Source organism: Mercenaria mercenaria, chromosome 6, assembly GCF_021730395.1.
Source record: "Mercenaria mercenaria strain notata chromosome 6, MADL_Memer_1, whole genome shotgun sequence".
Classification (NCBI taxonomy): Eukaryota; Metazoa; Mollusca; class Bivalvia; order Venerida; family Veneridae; genus Mercenaria; species Mercenaria mercenaria.
This window is the reverse complement of record NC_069366.1, coordinates 44,117,745-44,137,830: the sequence shown is the minus strand read 5'-3', so window position 1 is coordinate 44,137,830 and position 20,086 is coordinate 44,117,745. Positions and strand designations below refer to the sequence as shown.

At 33.7% G+C, this 20,086-nt stretch overlaps 2 protein-coding genes across 3 annotated transcripts in view; one reads left to right on the top strand and one right to left on the bottom strand.

The window, feature by feature from the left end:
* Positions 1-279: 279 nt before the first annotated feature.
* On the bottom strand, positions 280-5,673 carry LOC128557698 (uncharacterized). Its single transcript, XM_053545687.1, has 2 exons — positions 4,905-5,673; positions 280-2,560 (listed from the first exon to the last, which is right to left on the bottom strand). The coding sequence occupies exon 2, from the start codon at positions 2,555-2,557 to the stop codon at positions 401-403; it is 2,157 nt and encodes a 718-aa protein (XP_053401662.1). The 5' UTR covers positions 2,558-2,560; positions 4,905-5,673; the 3' UTR covers positions 280-400.
* A 1,716-nt stretch (positions 5,674-7,389) lies between these two features.
* The window catches only part of LOC123548461 (uncharacterized), a 74,219-nt gene continuing 61,522 nt past the window's right edge, over positions 7,390-20,086 (top strand). The window contains exons 1-2 of one of the 2 annotated variants that reach the window (XM_053545693.1): positions 7,391-7,542; positions 7,743-8,133. Coding sequence is in view for 1 of the 2 variants with exons in the window: in XM_053545692.1 (XP_053401667.1) it covers positions 7,464-7,542 (79 nt within the window). In the remaining variant the exon portion in view is untranslated. Of the gene's footprint in view, positions 7,543-7,742; positions 8,134-20,086 lie in introns of both variants that reach the window. The other variant, XM_053545692.1, reaches the window with a different exon arrangement.

Here is a 20,086-nt window from a genome sequence, read left to right as displayed (position 1 = left end):
TTGCAATGATTAGAAATACGAACTTAGTCATCTCAATTGTGCATGATAGTTTAGCAAAAGTGCGTCACAATTCAATACTAGAAGTCTTTCAGATATAAAATTCCAAATAAAAACTTGTACCTAAAATTTTATCTATGTAATATGTTTGTGGTAAACAGGTAAAATAAATGTAGAATAATTTTCTTGGTAGGTATTTGAATCTGTCTGACATAAATAAAACTAAAAACAAACATGTATACAGTAATTCATTGTATTACAGATACATTTATATCTACAGGCATTGTCTATGTTTCATTTTGCTGTTGTTGCACTTCAGTCAAATGATATATCATTCATTCAATGATTTATCATTCATGCAATGATTTACTATTCATTTTTGTATTAAGTCATTGAGATCTCTTTATATGTATATTATTCTGATAATTCCATTCGGGTATGCCTTTTGCAACCTATTGATATGGTGGTTGGCAGCATTATTTGTGGGAAATACACTCCTTGATATCATGTATCCTTCACAGGCTTTATCTGGTCTGCCCTCCATCTCCCATACATGTCCAAATAGGTTAATTGCAGTTTCATAGTGACCGCAGCCGTTATATTCCGCAATATAAGCTTTGAAGTTTTCAAATGCCATATTCTGCAATTCTTGTTTTTCAAGCTTATAGAATGTTAAATATTGCAGGTAGTAAAGCAGTGGAAGCGGATCAACAACGGCCATATCCATCCAACTATTTCTGAAACTTCTTTGTCGTGCATCATTTCCTGTTCTGGTTCTGTACATTTCACACACCAAATGTCCTGGTGTACAGTGTTGTTCATGTCGTAGGAATCTAACACAAAATGCAATGCATTTTTGTTTTAATTCGTCAAACTGTAACTCTAATGCTTGTTCACAGAAGGCGCCGGACGGCTGTTTATCATCCCTAAGACAGCCGCATATCTGCACCACATTGTTATTGAAATCTCTTTCAACTGAGTGTAAAATATCTGCAGCAATTTGAAAACTACCTTGACAGTAATAGAATGAGGCTAATTTTAGCCTATTTGTGGTCAGATCTATGTCCATTGACAACTCAAATAATCCGGCTGCTTCGGGTGTGAGAGGTATGCTTTTATTCACACACATGGCTGCTAGTAGGGATGCAAGAGTTGCACAAAGATATTTGATGATATATGTAGAAGAATTAGATTTGATATGATTCGCATCTCTTACCTGTCTCTCCAAAAATTGTATGGCCGATATAATTTCCTGCACCACTTCATCATATTGTGTCTTTTTTGTATTGATGTCACTGAGAAAATGACCAACCGAATATGTCAGTTGCTTACAAGGCCCAGTTGCCAGTTTACCTGCAATTGTACAATGAATTTTATATCTTGATTTGAATTTTGCACTCATTAATATGTCCCCAGATGCAAGAGCTCTTAATCTGTCACCAAAACAATCCATCTGAATGGCCAGTAGGCATTGAAAATTGTCTCCCATCATTTCTGAAATTACCTGCGTCAGTTTACTTATGTCTTGAAAGGAAAGTTTACCGACAAATAGATTAACTCCTTTAATTGTAAAATGTGGACAATAACCATACTCAAGCCATCGTAATATTGTCCTAAGGCAACATGTAAGACATTCAAGCAAATTATTTTCCCTCCAGATACTCGCTGGATATTCCTCTATAGTGTAAAGCAACGCTGTTTTACAATGATAACTGCTGAACCGATTGGCTACAACTGGTTTCAGAAATGTTGACTTTATTATTTTCAACATCACGTACGTTTTCAGTTGGATTAAGCTGAGTTCAAACATGCATAATCTTTCAATCATCGAAGTTGAAAATCTCCATTCTTCCTTTGCATTCTCACTTTCAGAATAACCAACGGGAACAACAAAGGTCCCATATTCTTGTGCTTTTAGTAGCAGTTCCTCAGTTAACCATCGTTCGGCCCTTGGTCTGCGTTGCCAATAGAGGCATTCATCTGGAAGTTTTGCACAATGAAATGCGTGCACATAATCAAACCGTTCGTTGGAAGCATCATTCACTGCAGGACCGTGTTTGATAAAGGTAATACCAGCTTGATCAAACACTTCTCTAGATGTAGTGTCAAAGTATGTGTTTTGAAGCAAAACGCGGCCGTCGTTATCAACAGCAGTATCGTGTAAAATTAGTCCACTAAATGGCTCAGGAAAGTCAAACCGGATTATCTGTAAACTGCAATGCTGAGGTGGTGATGTTTCATTCTTTATCACTAAGTAGTTGTTCACGTCTTGAGTCCAATCATGCATTGCCAGTATAACTGGTTGTTCATGACAAAACAAGGAGTCGACATCGGATTTCATTTCTAGCGTTGTACTACCCTCGCTCTGAGAGCCAAAATGAAATGTACTTGTGGTAGAGATTCCTTTTCTTATCGTTTGTCCCCTCATTGTGTCTAGTGTCTCACGAAGAAGGAAAGTGTGTCTTCTCTTTTGGACCATACGCCTGGTTATACCGATGTCCTCCAAAACACTAGAAAGTTTGAGCGATATGGAACCAGAGAATTCACAATAGGATACCATTTTCTGAAATGAATACAATTTGACAATTTTATTTCAAAAATAAAAAAGTCTCCGTACTGTAATTATTTTAATATTTAGTATTTTAATGAATTATACATTTTCTAAACTATCATGGAGAATGATTTCTTAAATTATGAGAATAAAGAAACAATAAAATTATTCATCATACAGTTCTAAAATTTCTCTCCGCGCGTTAAATTAATATAGATATAATCATTAGGTCCATGTTAAACTAATTAATAACACGGTTAATTATTTTATATATATTGACTTTATTATAATGGTAGAAACTTGATCAGAAAATGTTTGAGTAATCGCTAAGCTTATTATTTTATTTTGCTTGCATTTCTATTTTACCAGAAACACGGCTCCGACAGGGACTACTGAATAAGTTCGCTGACTTCATATCACTTGCCACTACTCCTTTCATACGAGGAGGCCATCCATTTGTCATGCGAAGGGTCAGTGGTTTTACCTGCCAATACCTAAACTGATATGCGGACAGACACTTTGGGTCATCCTCCTACATAAAAAGCTGGAAAGTCCCCAAATGTCCTAAAAACTGTTACAGTACTTAAAACACATCAACATGCTGTGAAAGTACTGCATGTATACATTAAATGGTTTTCCTGGCGTCGTTTTAACATCAGTTTCTATCTTTTATTTTGACAAGCTACACACTATGTACCTGGATAATCTTGACTCTGTTCAGCGACCCTGACTCAGTTCCAACATGGCGGATGTAAAGCCGATACAACTTTGTTTTCTATATAATTTCGATGTATAAATGTACGTTTCGGTTTTATCTGTCTCCATTGATCAAGTGTGTAATTATTTCAATATGCATCATGTTAGATATATTAACCCTTGTGTTTTCAGGTGGAATACTGACGAACAACGCAAAATATTTAATGATTTTTTTTTAGTAAATCTTAAGAAATTCTTATATGCTTTTGTTGCCCCTACTATTTTGTTGTTTGGAAGCAAAAATATACTGTTTTATAGGCCCGTTTACACTATGTTGTTAGCCAACTGCATATTGACACAATGCACTTTCAAATGTCCTGACAGCGAGAAAAGGGATAAAAACCTAATTTTGAGTTGATAATAACCGAATCAAGTTTACATGAGGAATAGATAAAAACCTAACTTATACAAATCGTGGGAAAAATAAACACCTAACTGACTTATATTCTATAGAAATGAATGAGTTCACATGTACATGGTCTGATTATTGTACACATTACTTTACTTTATAAGAGGTATCGTCTTCAAACTTTGTCATTAATTTTACAAGATGTTATATGTACGCCCATTAAAGTAAAATATTTTAAATAATATTAGTGTTATGCAGATAGCAATGTTTGCAAAAATCTGGATAAACCCTCGAAAATAATTCAATATATAATTCAAAATAATTTATATCAAAGCACATAATTATATAACGATAAAAGAAACTATTTCATACCAAAGATGTTAGAAGTTCTGTGACCCAAAAACCCTCTGTCTGTCTGTTTGTCTGTCCCCCTCTCTCTCCCTCTTTCACCGTTTCAAAATAAAGTAGCATGTGTTTCAAATCTTGTATATCGTATAGCGTAAGAGATTTTATAGAGGTACTAATGGAATATTTTGATATTGTTTAAATGGGATTAGATTTATGATTAGTTATTAACTATAATAATATGACATTTTTCAGACGGTTAGTAGGAGAAATGAGTAGGGGGATGCATGGACTGACAGGGGTGGGTGGGTCACAGATCTTCGAGCATCTATGATTCATACATGAAGCACGGACGAACAGCTATGTTTTCGTTTGGTTAGGTATTTATCCGTTTTAAGTTCGTATTTATCCAGCACTGTTTCCTACACCAGTCAGTAATTATCCTCAAATCCGAACCCATCTCATAATCTATACAGTTTTTAAGCTATAATGAATTTCAAACTTTGATACTGTTACACATTATCACAGAGATGTTTATTGGACTAATACATTTGATAAGTAAGGTATTACTGCATTTTCTGGTACTTTAAAACGGTTGGAAACATAAAAAAAAAATTCATTTTGAAGACTTTATTGGGTACATTTTAACGAATTCCAGCGACATAAAATGATTTGTCGAACAAAATATTTAGTACACAAATCATGTTACCAATACAGGATATCATGGCTATTAAAAGTTTTACGCTAACATTGGACACACACATAAAAACATGAAAAAAGACAAGAAAATTAACTACATATATCGTCTTTCCGTCAGCCATGTTGGCACTGAGTCAGGGACGCTGAACAGAGTCGAGATTATCCGGGTACATACTGTGATCTAAGACATGAAAAAATGTGGCCTACCTTGCAACCTGGTTATCCTTTTAACGTTCTAGTATGGAGCTTAACAGTCAAAGGTAAAATGACTGGTCCGATTCCTTTCAACAGCAAAACGTTTCAAGTATTCAAAATTATAACTAACCGCCCGATGTTTATTTGACCTATAAAGTCAGTTAACCACATCTCGCAATTTATAAATATTTTATTACAATCGATATATAGGTTTTCAGTGTATAGTTCGGTTTTAAGGTCAGCGATGTTTTGTACTTTTAATAATGGAATGGTCCGTTTTTTAGGTAAACGTTATTCAATACGATAGAAGTTCTTTCCTAAAAAAGGTTAAGTAAATCATGCTGACATCCCTAATCGACAGACGAGTATATCAATTGAACACTCAAACGTCAAAATGAAATTATACATTTAACTACTATGCCCCAACGATAACGTGATGTTTACAAACATTACTATAACAGATATAAATGAAGCATAGGGAATTCAATAGTTGTGTAACTTGTCAAAATCTAAGTAATTCTGGTTTTCGTACCAATTACAATGAAGCATACTTTTTTTGTTCATTATATCTTTTTCCGTGCGATTTCGAATATCAGCGATGGCAATTAATGTTTGTATTATTTTTGCAAAAATAAAATTATGGACTCATTTTCTCTATGACACAACGGCAGAGAAACAAATAAGGCTGAGAAAAGTTTATTATCATATCAAACATGCATGTACTAAACATGAAAACAGAAAGTAAATAACGAACATGTGTTATGTAAAGACCTATATGCAAATACAAACCATCAAAGAAAGAAACGAAAAATACGGGATTAGAATTGAAAACAAGATAGGAAAGAAAAAACAGAAAGAAAATTAACCGAAAAAAATCGTCATGATGAGTCGAACTCATACAAAACAATTTGATGATTTGCTATTGGTATCTGCATTTTATCAGACTGAGCTATTTTATTATATATTTAGTAGATAGTCAAATGAAACAAATACTGATATTTACTTGTTAAGTATTGCTATTGTATCTATTATCATGAAATGGACGGGTAATCGCGTTTGCGTGGGAATCACGTTATCATTGGGGATTAGTACAATACATTTGTACTTGAAATACAGTCAATAAAAACATGTAGTGTTTTCTTGTTCTCCGGCTGGTTGGTTGATGAAGTTTACTGCAACTGCAATTGAAAGGGAAAACGTATTAAATCTATGAGAATATCCTTTGGAAGCAAAGAAGGAAGCCACGAAAATACATGACAGACTCGATTAGATAAGGTCTGTTCATAATAGGTAATGAACTGTGCAACACCCTCATTAGTTTAAGTTGAACTGTAATAAGAAATAATATCAAATGACAACATCCCAAGAAACAAGAAATATATAATGACAAGGGAATTTTACCTTCACCATCTAGCATTTATAAATGCTGCAATGAAGGTTAATCAAATCTATAAGGAAAAACAAATCATATAATACTTGCTTAAGGATCTAAGAAAATCTGAGCAGACTCTGTTTGATTAGCCTGTGCGCGAGAGGCAATAAAATTTGCAACTCCCTGACACCCGCAAGCATCGGTTTAAGTGGAAATCATAAAATGGACAGTTGCATGATACGTTCAAAGGGTGCTCCGATACACTTTAATATACACATCATTGTTTCACATACTTGTTTAACGTGAATAGCTTAACTGTTGACATAGCAATGTCACCCCATTTCTTAATCTCTCTTTTGCAGTATTTTATAATGACGGAAATTTATATCGTCGCTAATGTAAAATATCGTATATGCGACATAAGTATAAAATGTCCTAAATGTAAAGGAGTCGGTAAAGGAAATATTAGATTTTTCATAACAATTAGCTTTTGTTCACCTGCGGTTAACAGTTGAATGTAAACAGGATATTTATACACAAATATATACTACGATTTCAATATCAGGTGTAACTACAATATTTTGAAGTGTTTATCATGACAAACATAGGTTCTTGCGAGATATGAAATTATAGTTAGAATGACACAGCATTCTGTATATAACAAATTATTATTTACTTGCTATTAGATAAAAAAAGAAAGAAGCTATTATAAATAAATAAGCCATAAAATAAAACACTTGATGTTAATATTTATTGCTCTCTCTCTCTCACACACACACACACACACACACACACACACACACACACACACGCACACAAACACAACACAAACATGCACATACATTCACAAATCTAGTTTTTTGCATAAACGTTTGTCATAAAACATATTAATTAAGAGATTTTCATTATTATCACACACACACACACACACACACGCACACACGCGCGCACACACATACCTCAGGTTTAGACACCTGAATGTTTGTGTGATCATAAAACATTTTAAGTATTATTATCAACCTAATACAGGTCTAGAAATTACATATTATTGTTTGGTTTGTGTTATTTATCACGTAAACATCTTCTAGATTGATCTTTATGAGGTGGATTTATATATATATCATGACGATTATGTTAATGTAACACGTGACTTTGTTTATATAATACCCCGATGTCGTTTGTTGTCATTATCTGTCAGGATGTCGGCGAACACGGTTGCCTTTTTCCCATTTCTGCTGGTAATATCAAGTGTGTTTGGGACTTCAAGCAGTCCGGCAGGTAGAAATCATTTTATTACTTTATTTAGATAGTTCAATGAATAGTAAATGGTACTATTTCAGTTTGTGCACACTTATTTTAAACAATCGTTGAACGATTTTTTATGTATTCTTATTTTTGTAAAAATACACCTGAATGCAAGTTGACAATTAGTTTATGCAATATATCAATTATTTCTGTATTTCTTTGCTTGCTTTCAGGGATGTTGGTGTGCTATTCTCTAAACACCAGTGTGAAAGAACGTCGTCTTCTCGAACGACGAATAATCAAGCCCGTCATAAAGAACGGGGAATTCACACTTGGATAAAGTTCTTGCTCTGTTATATCAAGAAACTCTGCTGTATTGGAATAGACTTATTTAAACATTACAAACAGTTCATATCTCTAGTGGAGCAGAAACGTGCAAATGTTAGTGCGTAGTTCAAACGTTGTTAATATATCGCTGGATTATACTCATTTAATGTGGAGTAATAAAATAAATAATAGACAATCAAAAACGCATTCACTTCCGTGAGCTGCGAGATAGAAACACTAATTCTGACGTCAAACTTTACATAAATGTACCATACACAGAATGTAAGAACACTACAGGTGAGCTAAAGAATAGAGAATTGCAATTATGAGAACCACAAATATTAATATTGTATTATTTTGAATTAAGATGTAAATAGGTTAGATGATTGAATGTCAGTCATATGAAGCCATTCTATATATTTCATATTCCTTAATACATATGTCTTACGTAAAAGCTCTAATCGACTTAACTTAATTTTCTGCACAGTCCGTCGACGAAATTATCATTTAAGGCAATTATAAATGTCGTATGCATTGTCATATTGTATAGACACAAACTAAACTTTGTTGCCGTAATTTTAGCCGCCATTATTTTAGCCGCTTTTCATGGAATTGCACTCTATGCATCATTGAAGGTTCCATGCGTCGCCGTATGAATACATCTGCGGATGTCTCTAATTTATATTCTGGTACTTATAGCATGTTTAAATGTTGAGTTCTGCTCAACTCGGGGCTAAGTATCAGATGCCCAAATGGGCCTTGACCTAAGAATAAAATCTTGAAATCTTGGAGAATTCTAGATTTTCTTTACATGTCAATAGATCTTTATACACCAATTTTACACAAACTGTACCAAATTATATCAACTTTAGTCCACATCTTCTTTCTTCAATTATTGAAAAGTTATGAAAGGTCAATCGTCAAATAAAAAGGTTCGGATCATACATAGATTATTTTATTTTATGAAGCTCAACATTTTCGACTCACAAAAAAACACACACGAAAACTGCAACAGTTATTTTGAATCCTAACTATTATATATCATGTATGTCTACGCATTAAATATTGTAGTACATACTTTGCAGACTGAGAGTAAATTAAACCGAGGTTTATGTATTTATTCATGAAAAAGATTCTTGTTAGTGCTATTTTACTCATTCGATGATATCACGCGGGAAGAAATGAATTGTACTATAAAGCCTTTGTTACATTGCGAAAATATGTGACAAATCGAGCATGCTATTAGAACAGACTAATTGAGCTAGGATGGGCTGACAAATTTATAGAGAACCAAGATTCAATGGGGCATTGGTAGATTACCAAAAAAAAAAAACCAATGCCTTTAATCACAACAATATCTTTGAAATGTAAAAATATGGTTTCTGTGCAATTAGAGACATTAATTACTTCTTGGTTAACATAATGTGATTCAGTTTAGTTAGTACCAGTGGGAATTCTGACATCAACAGTCACTCACAATTAAAGGTACTACACACGTAGTTTTTTTATTATATCAGAAAAAGATTTACAATGCCCGTTTAAAAACTTTTTGTGTTTAGAAGTATATCTTGTGAAAGGAAAATAATCTTGGCGATAAACAACAGTTTATGTGGTTGTCTTACATAGTCACGTCTTACTATGCAGGTATTTGGAAATCAATAGCAGCATGTAACCTGAAAATACTCGAAACTGAATGTGTTTTTCTTTCCAATGAAAACGTTAAGAAGGAATTAACGGGGTTTCTGGGCAATGTCTGCAAGTTTTGTCATAAAGTATGACTTGTTTGGCTCGGGCCCTTCAGGAAAGAATTGAATGCCATATTTGCAGACACACACAACATCAAATTGCATCCAAAGTAAAACATAGGGTTACTTTAACTGAAGCCTAATCAGGGATGTTGTATTTTGCCAGACCTGGATCATCCGAGGTGCCTACGTGAGCCGAACATAACATTTCAGACAGCTTCTGTTATAACATTACCCAAATCTATTGCGTCACATGATGTGATTTTGAGCGGCGTTTAATGGACGCACTTGTATATGCAACTTGCGTTGTACAAAATATAATAAAATATCCTATATGTCGTTTCCGAACCAAAAATTCAAATAAGTACTAATGACGACAAATCATTAAGGTAAGGGTAGATTTCTCTGAAGCACAGAGCACCACAAACACAGGCACAGAGCCGCGCATTTGCAAAGTAGGCCCACAACAAAAAGAAGCTGTAACGGGAAAATATTATAGACGGGTTGCTTCAAAAATCCAACAAGTACATTTTAATTTTAATTTTATGCAAAATATAGAAGGGGGAGGAAGAGGTAGGGGATAGAAAGGGGGGAGGGGGGATAGAAGGGAAAAGTGGAACAAAGATGAATATTCAAAAGGGAATGCTACGTTCCTTAATCACAGTTACCCTACAACGTAAACCACAGCAGCGCAGACACTCACGTACAAAAGACACATACACGCACACGTACACGCTCGCGCGCACACAGACACACAGACACACACACACACACACACACACACATAAGCACACGCGTACGCGCACGCGCACGCGCACGCGCGCGCACACACATTCTCATTACTAACTTACATAGTAAACAAACAGACAAGTAAAATATAACAACATTGCATAAATTATTTATTTCTAATTCAACAGTTCAGGCTGACCATCCTTAGGGGAAAATATTGAAATATAAAGGCAATCGCACAGGAACGCAACACCCTCTCATCCGTCCCATCCAACGGTTAGCAAAACATTGTCAGCTAATAGTTGGCAGGGGCGGAGAGGAGGGTTGGAGTTATCTTTTCCCCAAATGTCTGTGGCAATCGTACAAGATAATAGAGAACACAAAGTGGTATTTAAACACAAGTTATTTTGTTATATTTTTATAATTACTTACAATATTATTTGAAATAAGTTCGACCGTTTCAAGAAAGTAAACTAATAAACTTCTTTTTACGTTTTGCAGGTATTAATTGATACAAATAACATTTTTACAAGTTTACAGTGTAGCACTCTCAATTGAACTTTAAATAGAACTTTCCTTTGGTATCTTTTATCTAAAATACTAATAAGCAACCAGCAACCGAACAAAATAAATCTTTAAAAATGTGATATTTTATGCTCCAGGTATACTGACAACAAAAATGTTTTTTTTGTTTTTTTGTTTTTTTTTTTGTGAGCCATGTAATACTCATATTGGAATATCCATTTGATGTTGATAATTGAAAATAATAAACAGACAGAGCTACATAATGTATTAATCTTATGTGGTGACCGTCTGTAAAAAATGGTACAAGTCTGAAATTAAAGTTATACAGTTTCATGTAAAGAAACCTGAATGTCGTTTCAAATCCTTGTAGCATCTTTAGTTTATAGGAAATACTAAAAACAACTGAATTGCAACAGAGTTAAAAATTAGTCAGCAACATAAACGATTGCAAAAATGTCGGTCAGGAATTACTAATAAATCTCTATGTTTCATATAAATATTAATATACTGAGTAGTGCACTATTTTCCTTGCACGCATATTACTTGACATTTTTATATCTCTGTATCACCCGGAGTTTATTTAAAATATTTCAGATGAAATAAATGCCAATGAAATAATCTACCCCTACACAGCGTTTCATTCTTGCTGACGTGTCAGTCTTTATTGCACTGCTTATGTTAAACCTTAATAATCATATTAGTCCAGATCATTTATTGGAATTTCTTAGTGTTGGATAAATAATCATTTATAGCATGATAAAAATTAATATGCCCTATTACGATCATTGCAGGCCGTGCATTATTATACAACTATTAAACAAGCATGTGCATTAATTGACAGCTCCGTAATGATCGAGTAATATGACTTCTCCTCGTCATGCCCGGTCAAATACAGACTTTTACATTTTACGATGTATAAATTTTATGACTCGGTGGGCATCTTTTCTAGGGACGTGAACTTATTTTATTAAAAGGGAATATGCAACATTTGGCAACATCCATTATGAGGAAGAACTAGGTGAAACATTTACACTGAAGAAAAAAGTATCAAAATCGGACTACAAACAAAAAAGTTATAGCCATTAGAGTACCACCTATGTAATGAAACGGTAGCCATTTTGGGCACAGTGACATCATCATTCGTTTCTTATAGGGCATTACCATATAAGGAAAATTAACGGAATCATATTTTGTGGGCTATAATATAATGTGAAGCTTAGTATGTGTGTAAAAGTGTATACTTTAAATTTAAGTTCCATGTTTTACTGAATCTTACATAATTGTGCCATAAATACATTTGGTAATGCATATATAAGGAAATAACGATGACATCACTACCCAAAATGGCTGCCGTTTCATTAAATTGACAATATTTAAATTGCTATATCGTTTTTGTTTGTAGTTTGATTTTCATTTTTTTTCGCCAATTTATATTTTCTATAAAACTCTTCCTAAATACATATATTCTCAAATTTTAAAAATTCCCCTTTAAATTGTATATTTGATTTAAAAGAGATTATGTAATAAAATTGTCACAATGCCCCTGATAAAACTGTGGATTTGGTAATATCATTCTAACATTCCATGGTTCCCTAGTTGAACATTAATCATAATTGTCCATATGTTTTATTACATTGCAGACAAAAATGGTTTAGTCAATCAGAGACATTTCGCGACAGATCCTCGCCAGCCAATCAAAATAATCCATGAAATGCGTGACCTTGTCCTTCTAGATATCGACGCAGAATTACGAGGAATACTATTATTTCTCGAGGTAACTTTCTAAATATCCAGTTACAGGAATGAATCTTTAAGTGAAGCTGCATCGTCTTAATTGATTGTTAGTAAGTTTTTTGCTTAAATGTTGCTTGACTTTTCAATACGGCAGACCGAATACAGCAGTTTATTGATTGGCTAAACAACTCCTGGTAGGAATAACGAGTGTGGATGCTCACTAATATGCAAAAGAAATAAATGAGAGGTTTGTCCTGGATGGATAAAAATATCTATGCAGCAGATCGTCGGGATGTAAAAAAAATGCTTACAGCTTCGAAAACGGTTCTTCTTCAACATCTCTAAAAGAAGTCTAAAGATGTATTGTGATCCAATTATTGTCCTGAAAGATCCAAGATAAAGAGTGTAATCTATTGTGTTATTGTGTTTTTATTGATGAATAGAAAATAATTACAAAATAATTATTCGACAACTTATAAAAAAAGGTAAACACAGTCCTATATTGTCCACCTATCAACTGATGGTAAATTATCATAAAAAATAGTTTTTATAAAATACTCATTAGAATAAATATTGCCTTTTTATCCTGATATTCCACCCGAATAGAAAAAAATGTAAACAAAAATCATGAATCTGAAAGCCTCGGTTGCCTTTCAACTGCTTGGACAATACTGCAAAGACATATTGTTTTTGTCAAGATATATCAGCCTTTTGCAATGTTTATCGCAAGTGTGACAATTATGTAAGCTTTTAAGTTAAAAATTTGCTTTGACAGAGAATGTAATATTGTAAACAAAATATTCAAATACATTAAATATTTATGATATTAGGAGAAAATTGTAGAGGAAGTCTTGTTGCGTAAAGTGAAGAGTTAATATTACGTTACAATTTTACGGGCATATTATTTAAATGGCTAAATTTATGGCTAGAACTGAAGTCAGAGACGTTTTCCAAACAAAAGAACAAGGAAGTGACATCTTGACATTTCAGTAATATGTGCTCAGTATGATTTATAGTCAATTATCTTGAAGGCTTACCCACAATTGTGCCTGTAAAAATATAGACCCGAAATTGTAAAATCAAATCTAAAATTGATCTGTCTGGTCGTTGTTTTTCTTTCTATAAGACAGAGATATGTATCTCTTCACTTGTTTACGTCTGTCTGCTAGACCACGCTTGCACGACGTGAAGTGGTGCTGCGCATCGAAATTATATTGTACTTTAGTGTCTTGAAAACGTGCAGGGACATTGTTATATGTTTTGTATTTTCACAATGCTCTCTATAAATTTTTTAGAGAAATAAGATGAAAAAGGCAGTTTGTCCCATAACTTTTATTAATGCACTTACAACGATATAAAAATGTTGATTGACTATAGCATGTATCATACCTATAAACCATATAAATACAGATTTTGATACAGAATGAGATATAAATGTATATGTTACATGCATTGTAATAATTAAAACATTCCTATGTATTATGACAGACCCTGAAATTTAAAGCCCTGTTTATGACAACGAATCCTGGTGAACAATCACAGAATATATCAAACAATGGATGCGGTGTTTAACATAAAATTATAAAGTAAAGGTATTCAAGTTATATGGTATAATCTTGAAATACTTGCAGTTAAAATATTGACATGTAATTATATGTTTTTATCTACTTTTATAATTCATATGATTTTAATAACGTCAGGTTAAATAGTACATTTTCGGTTAGAGCGAGCCTTTGCTCATGTAGTCCAGTGGTTATGAGTCAGATATTACCAATATGTGGCGCGATAGCATGGGGTACAAGAACGTAGTTGACAAGATTGAAATTGACCATGTTCCATCCCTTTTCTATATTTATGTTATTTATGGATGATTTGTTTTCACATATAAGCTCTTGAATTTCATCTAAAAAAACATTTTAAACAAAAATAAAATCTCCTCTATCATAAATATTTTCCCCTCTATCATAGCACGTGACGGATCCCTATGGTTGAATTTGGGGCACTTGACACCTTTTAGGGGACGTATGAGCTAAAATTAAAAAAAAAAAAAAAACAACATTTAAACAACTTTTTCTCATCAGCAGCTTGGTCTATCTTTATGAAACTTATCATCATTATAAGGTTTTCTGTAAAATTTAATATTCCAGATCAAATAGTCAATTTCAGTTGAGCGACTTAGGGCAGTTATCTTAAAGTAAAAATAAATAAATCAATCAATTTTCAACTTTAGTTCTTTAAGGACTAACAAATGTGAGAACTTTTCATTGACAACCATCAAGACAGAAGATGAGTGTGGACGTATACAAGAAAACGACGGTATTGTATTACAAAGTTCTTAGCGTTTTCTGCAGAAATTTTACAATATTTCAAATGTAACGCTCCTTACTGCATCTGTAATGGAGATTTCACCTCATACACCTTCTAAGAACTGTCAACAGAATATTTCAAATTACAAATTAATATTGAGAACCAGTACACAAACGTTCACTTTGATTTAATTTCAGTTTATTCCTCAGCTGTTGCTAAGTTATATAGTCAGGATCCAGACCAGTACCTATGGCATGACGTCTGCTATAGATTTAACACTGATGGCGAATGCATTTTTCGCTACTTAGATCTTCTTGTTAAGAAATGGCGAGGACTCGGTGAGTTTTTTAGGCATTCATATGTTCATCATACTAACTAAAATACATTGTACCTTCTTTCAGTCCGTTATTGAGCTTTAAAATGTTTTCAATTCGAACATTTTTCCAGACTTCATTTGTTCCTCTTCACGTGATAAAATGTTGAACTGCTTGGGAAATTATCATGCGGACACGGGGATGATTTATCTCGGAGAAAAAAGCAATTTTTACCTCCTTATAACATTAATAAATTTCCTTTTTAGACTATCAGCTAGGTATATAAAATTATCTTACATGCCGTGTGTAAGTATATTTAGAACATTATATTTTGCAGTTTATAGATGGAGGGCATTTTTCTAAACAGATGTGCTGATAAATTTACGAAGGAGTAGAGAATGTTTTAGATATGTATAAATCGTATGAGTAGAGCATATGCATTTTTCCTAATAAAGCTTTGGATGTGGTAGCTCTTTAAATGCCAAAAACATGCAATAAAATGCTAGTCTTTTTGATCTTTAATGCTAGGTGAACTTGACCTAAATGGACTACCCTTGCACCTTATTGCGATTGACATGAAAACCAACTTTAACCTGGATTTTTCTGGTGAAATAGGACAGTTTTCTTGGAAAGAAGGACCTGGTACACATTTCTTTTACACTAGCCATTATCAACTGTATAACTCATATATTGTATTAATCAAATACTATTACGTTGTTGCCTTCTTTTCCTGATCAATCTCGTTCGAATGAGTTCTGATAAAAAAAAAACAGGCGCATACTATATAATTATAAGATACTGTATATTTGCAAATCGTCTGTAATGTTTAAAGATAACTTTAAAGGTCCATTACTAAGGGAAAGTGAGTTGGCAATTTTTTTCATAGCCAGTGCATAGACTTCTGCAAGACACTAAATAATGAAGATTGGCAGGTCAAAATTTACAGAAGGTCTTTGGAACTCAAAGAAATGTATTTGCATTATGTTGAAATTTCATTGAATCGACAGAATGACCCCCAGGTCTTTTTAACTTTCTTCATACTTCATAGAAAAATAATTGTACATATACTGCAATTTATTTCGAATTTCTACATACCAACTTTCATTTTCCAATAAAATGAAATAGTTTCTGTGCTTTTTAAAAGAAATTAAAATGTTCACTTTCCTTAGTATTGGACCTTTAAAATGAATTTAAATTTGTACATCATTAACATTGAAATGTTTTATCAACAACCTGCCTTGATAAAAAAAAACATGTTTGTTTTTTGTAGAATGTGGTTTGGATGGAAATTAGGACGAAACATAATAGTGAGAGATTTGACAGAATATTGTGGTTCTTGTATTTCAGTTGACATTATTTTGAAATTTCTATATAAGGCGTAAATTCCATTGTTACACAATTACTGATAGAAATAAAAATCACATGAAGCAAAAAGCGTTCTTTATAAGCTTTATCTAAAATGTTCCATCTCAGATAAGTTACGTCTTCAATTGTTTCACACTTGCCACATCCTCTCTAAAATATCATGTGCGTCTGACAGAGTAGAGTGTCTTCCAAAACTGATTTCTGCGTGTTGAAAAATGGAAGGATATCCGTGTTAATGATCTGACCTCATTTCATATCCATAAATATGTCGTCTTTACTCAATTTTGCAATATATGTTTCCTGATCGATACTGCCTTTTGCAGGCGGGGGGGGGGGGGGGGGGATAGAAAATTCTGGCTGTATCTCCATACAGACGGGTAGGACTACCCCGACTCCCGCCGCCCGTTTGCCGTGAGTGGCGGCCCATAAGTTGTAAATGAGGGCCATGAGGGCCCTGGATGTTGCGGTGGCCCATAGCACCCAAGGGAGGTGATGCATATTTATGGAACGCCTAAACTGCCTTGGCATGATAATTATTAGTTCGTCCTGTGCCTTTTCCAATATATTCGGTACAAATCATAATTTGTTATATACTAGGTAAAACAGTTTGTTATGTACATTTACTAATTTGTCCTGTACATTTCTTAGTTTGTTCTGTACATTTAGCAGTTTGTTCTGTACAATTAATAGTTCGTTATGTGCATTTTCCAATATATCCGGTACAAATAATGATTTGTTATGTAGATAAAACAGTTTGTTATGAACATTTACTAGTTTGTCCTGTATATTCCTTAGTTTGTTATGTACATTTACTAGTTTGTCCTGTATATTCCTTAGTTTGTGCTGTGCATTTAGCAGTTTGCTCTATGCCGGATATAATGGAAAATGCGCATATAACGAACTATAAATTGTACAGAGCAAACTACTAAATGCACAACACATACTAAGAAATGTACAAGACAAACTAGTAAATGTACATAACAAACTGTTTTATCTACATAACAAACAATTACTTGTACCGGATATATTGGAAAATGCACATAACGAACTATTAATTGTACAGAACAAACTGCTCATGAAATGCACAGCACAAACTAAGAAATGTACAGAACAAACTAGTAAATGTACATAACAAACTGTTTTATCTACATAACAAATTATAATTTGTACCGAATATATTGGAAAAGGCACACGACGAACTAATAATTATCATGCCAAGGCATTTTATGCGTTCCATACATATTTGTTTTCTTATGTGCATCCCCTTTTCGGGATGTGGGTGCCAATACATATCTTTGGTCCATAATTCGGTTTAGACGTTTTTAGCGGTCGTATTGGACCGATATGGTCATAAGGATATCTCTTTTCTACGCTTATATTTTCTTTTGCTGATGTTTTTACTTTTACATTTCACAATTATCTGTCTTTCAGCAAGTTTCCCTTACACAAAATCCAATGTAACTTCATTCTATTGTCAAATTCTTTTATTGCATTCAGTAAACTTCATATTACGTTCACACAAAATTATTAAACACTCCGTCGTAACATGTATTTCAATTTATGTTTCCGAGAAAGGTGCAAAACAGCTGGTGATATACACAAAACTGCAAGTATATCACTACAGTATCCCTAACCTGTATGAGCTGGATATCCGATCTGTTTACATGTTCCCTTGTTGGACTCCGCGGCAGGTGGGGCTGCGAGTGACAAAGCTTAACCATTTAATAAACCAAAATAAACAACCGCATACCGAAACAGACTCTGACGGCGTGGGCATTCACCTCAATATTTCCTAGATTTCTTTACATCAAATCCACTGACGAGGCATTTAAAATGACATACAACTCTCTTTTTGTGATTGAAAAACACCCGACAGGTTAAGAATGCGTACAAGGGACCTTTTTGACAGAAATTAAAAAGAAATGTTAAAAAGACGGTTTATAGCCAATGTAAGGCCTCATATTGAAAGGTCAGAAATAATCGATTGAAAAATGTGGATGTTTTAATAACATAGTTTTCAGGATTAATAGAGGCATCCGGTCACGTTTCTGGCATCATTCTATGCTCGATCTTATGAATTATCAGTGAACTTTTCTGCTGGCTGCGCTCTCAGATCTGGTATCGGTAGTATTATATCAAGCTGAAGTCCAGGGGAGAGCAGAAAACAGACCCACTGTCTTCTAGTTAAACAAGATATTATGCTTCTCCTCCCTTGCTCTACTGATCAGACTTCTTGTATCTTGTATTGGTACCTTTGATTTACCTAAAAGCAGGTATTATTCAAATATATAACTTTTTTTTTTGCTTGTGTTTACATCAGATAAGCCACACAGGTCCAGAGGTAATGGCATGCTCATAATGTTTACAGGTATAATTATTTTATCAAAAAAAAATCCAAAAGTGGGGAGAGTATATTTCCAGATATACATCGAAATGCAATTCATTTATTTTCCGTGGGAGCATAGCCTGCGCACCCTCTCTCCACCTTCCCCCCCCCACACATAAATTTGTCCCGATCACCATTCAGTTTTGGCTGGCTTTGCCCCTTAGGACTCATTTATCTTTTAGGGATCGATTATGTAACTTATGCATATGAACAGTAAAAGCAATTGTTCACCATTTTTGCTTTGAGAAGTATATAGCTGTGCTCAAAATAAGGAGCTGTATTTTCGGTCAAATTGCTTCTTATTTAATTTGTTTAGTCAAAGAGACTTGCATTCACCTATTTCGTGTGTACTTAGGCAAATTACTCAATACAGAATGCCTTTATCGCGCTTGTTAGTTTTGAATAACATAATTATAACAAAAAAATAGTTTGAGAAAAAAAAGGAAATTATCTTTGGTTTACTCTAAAAATATTCTGGCTTCAGAAAAAAATGTTCATAGAAGATAAAAAAAATTCTTGGCTCCAAGTAAAAATCTCTCCCGCTGTTAAAATGGAAATGCAAAATGCTTTGAGAAAAAAATATGTGTGATTTAGATAAAATAGTGTCTCAAAATAAATTTTGTCAATACTATGAAATGCCTCAACAAATCGCGAGTAAGACGCTTCGAGATCATTTGAGTAACGGTTATGACTAAAGTCGTGAAAACAGAACTTAAGTTTTCATAAATATTCTAGTCCAGCATCACGGAGTTCATTCAGTATCTAATAGAATACCGCTTAAACCGGAACAAGGGTCATGAGGCATGCTGCACTTTTCATTACCTTTCGTGAACAGACTTGGGAGGTGTCGCCCTTGACAATGCCTCTCAATAAAACCGAATCTGCTATTATTGTGCTTGCCAGGCTACATTCTATGCTTACAAAGAACCTTCTTTTAGATATTATTATCAAGTAAAGCACTGAATTATTTTATTTCATCGATGGGTCAAAATAGAGGTCAAACTATTATTTTTAAAAGAATCCTTTGAATCTCACGTCCGCTAAACCGTGTCTACAGTTATCTCCCTATATATTACACCATCTACGTAGAGATAAAGCATGTATTGTCCGTAAGTATTGACCTGGCACTCATGAATATTCCGTAT

Coding starts and splice junctions, on each gene's coding strand:
- LOC128557698 (XM_053545687.1), bottom strand. CDS start 2,557: ATGGTATCCTATTGTGAATTCTCTGGTTCCATATCGCTCAAACTTTCT.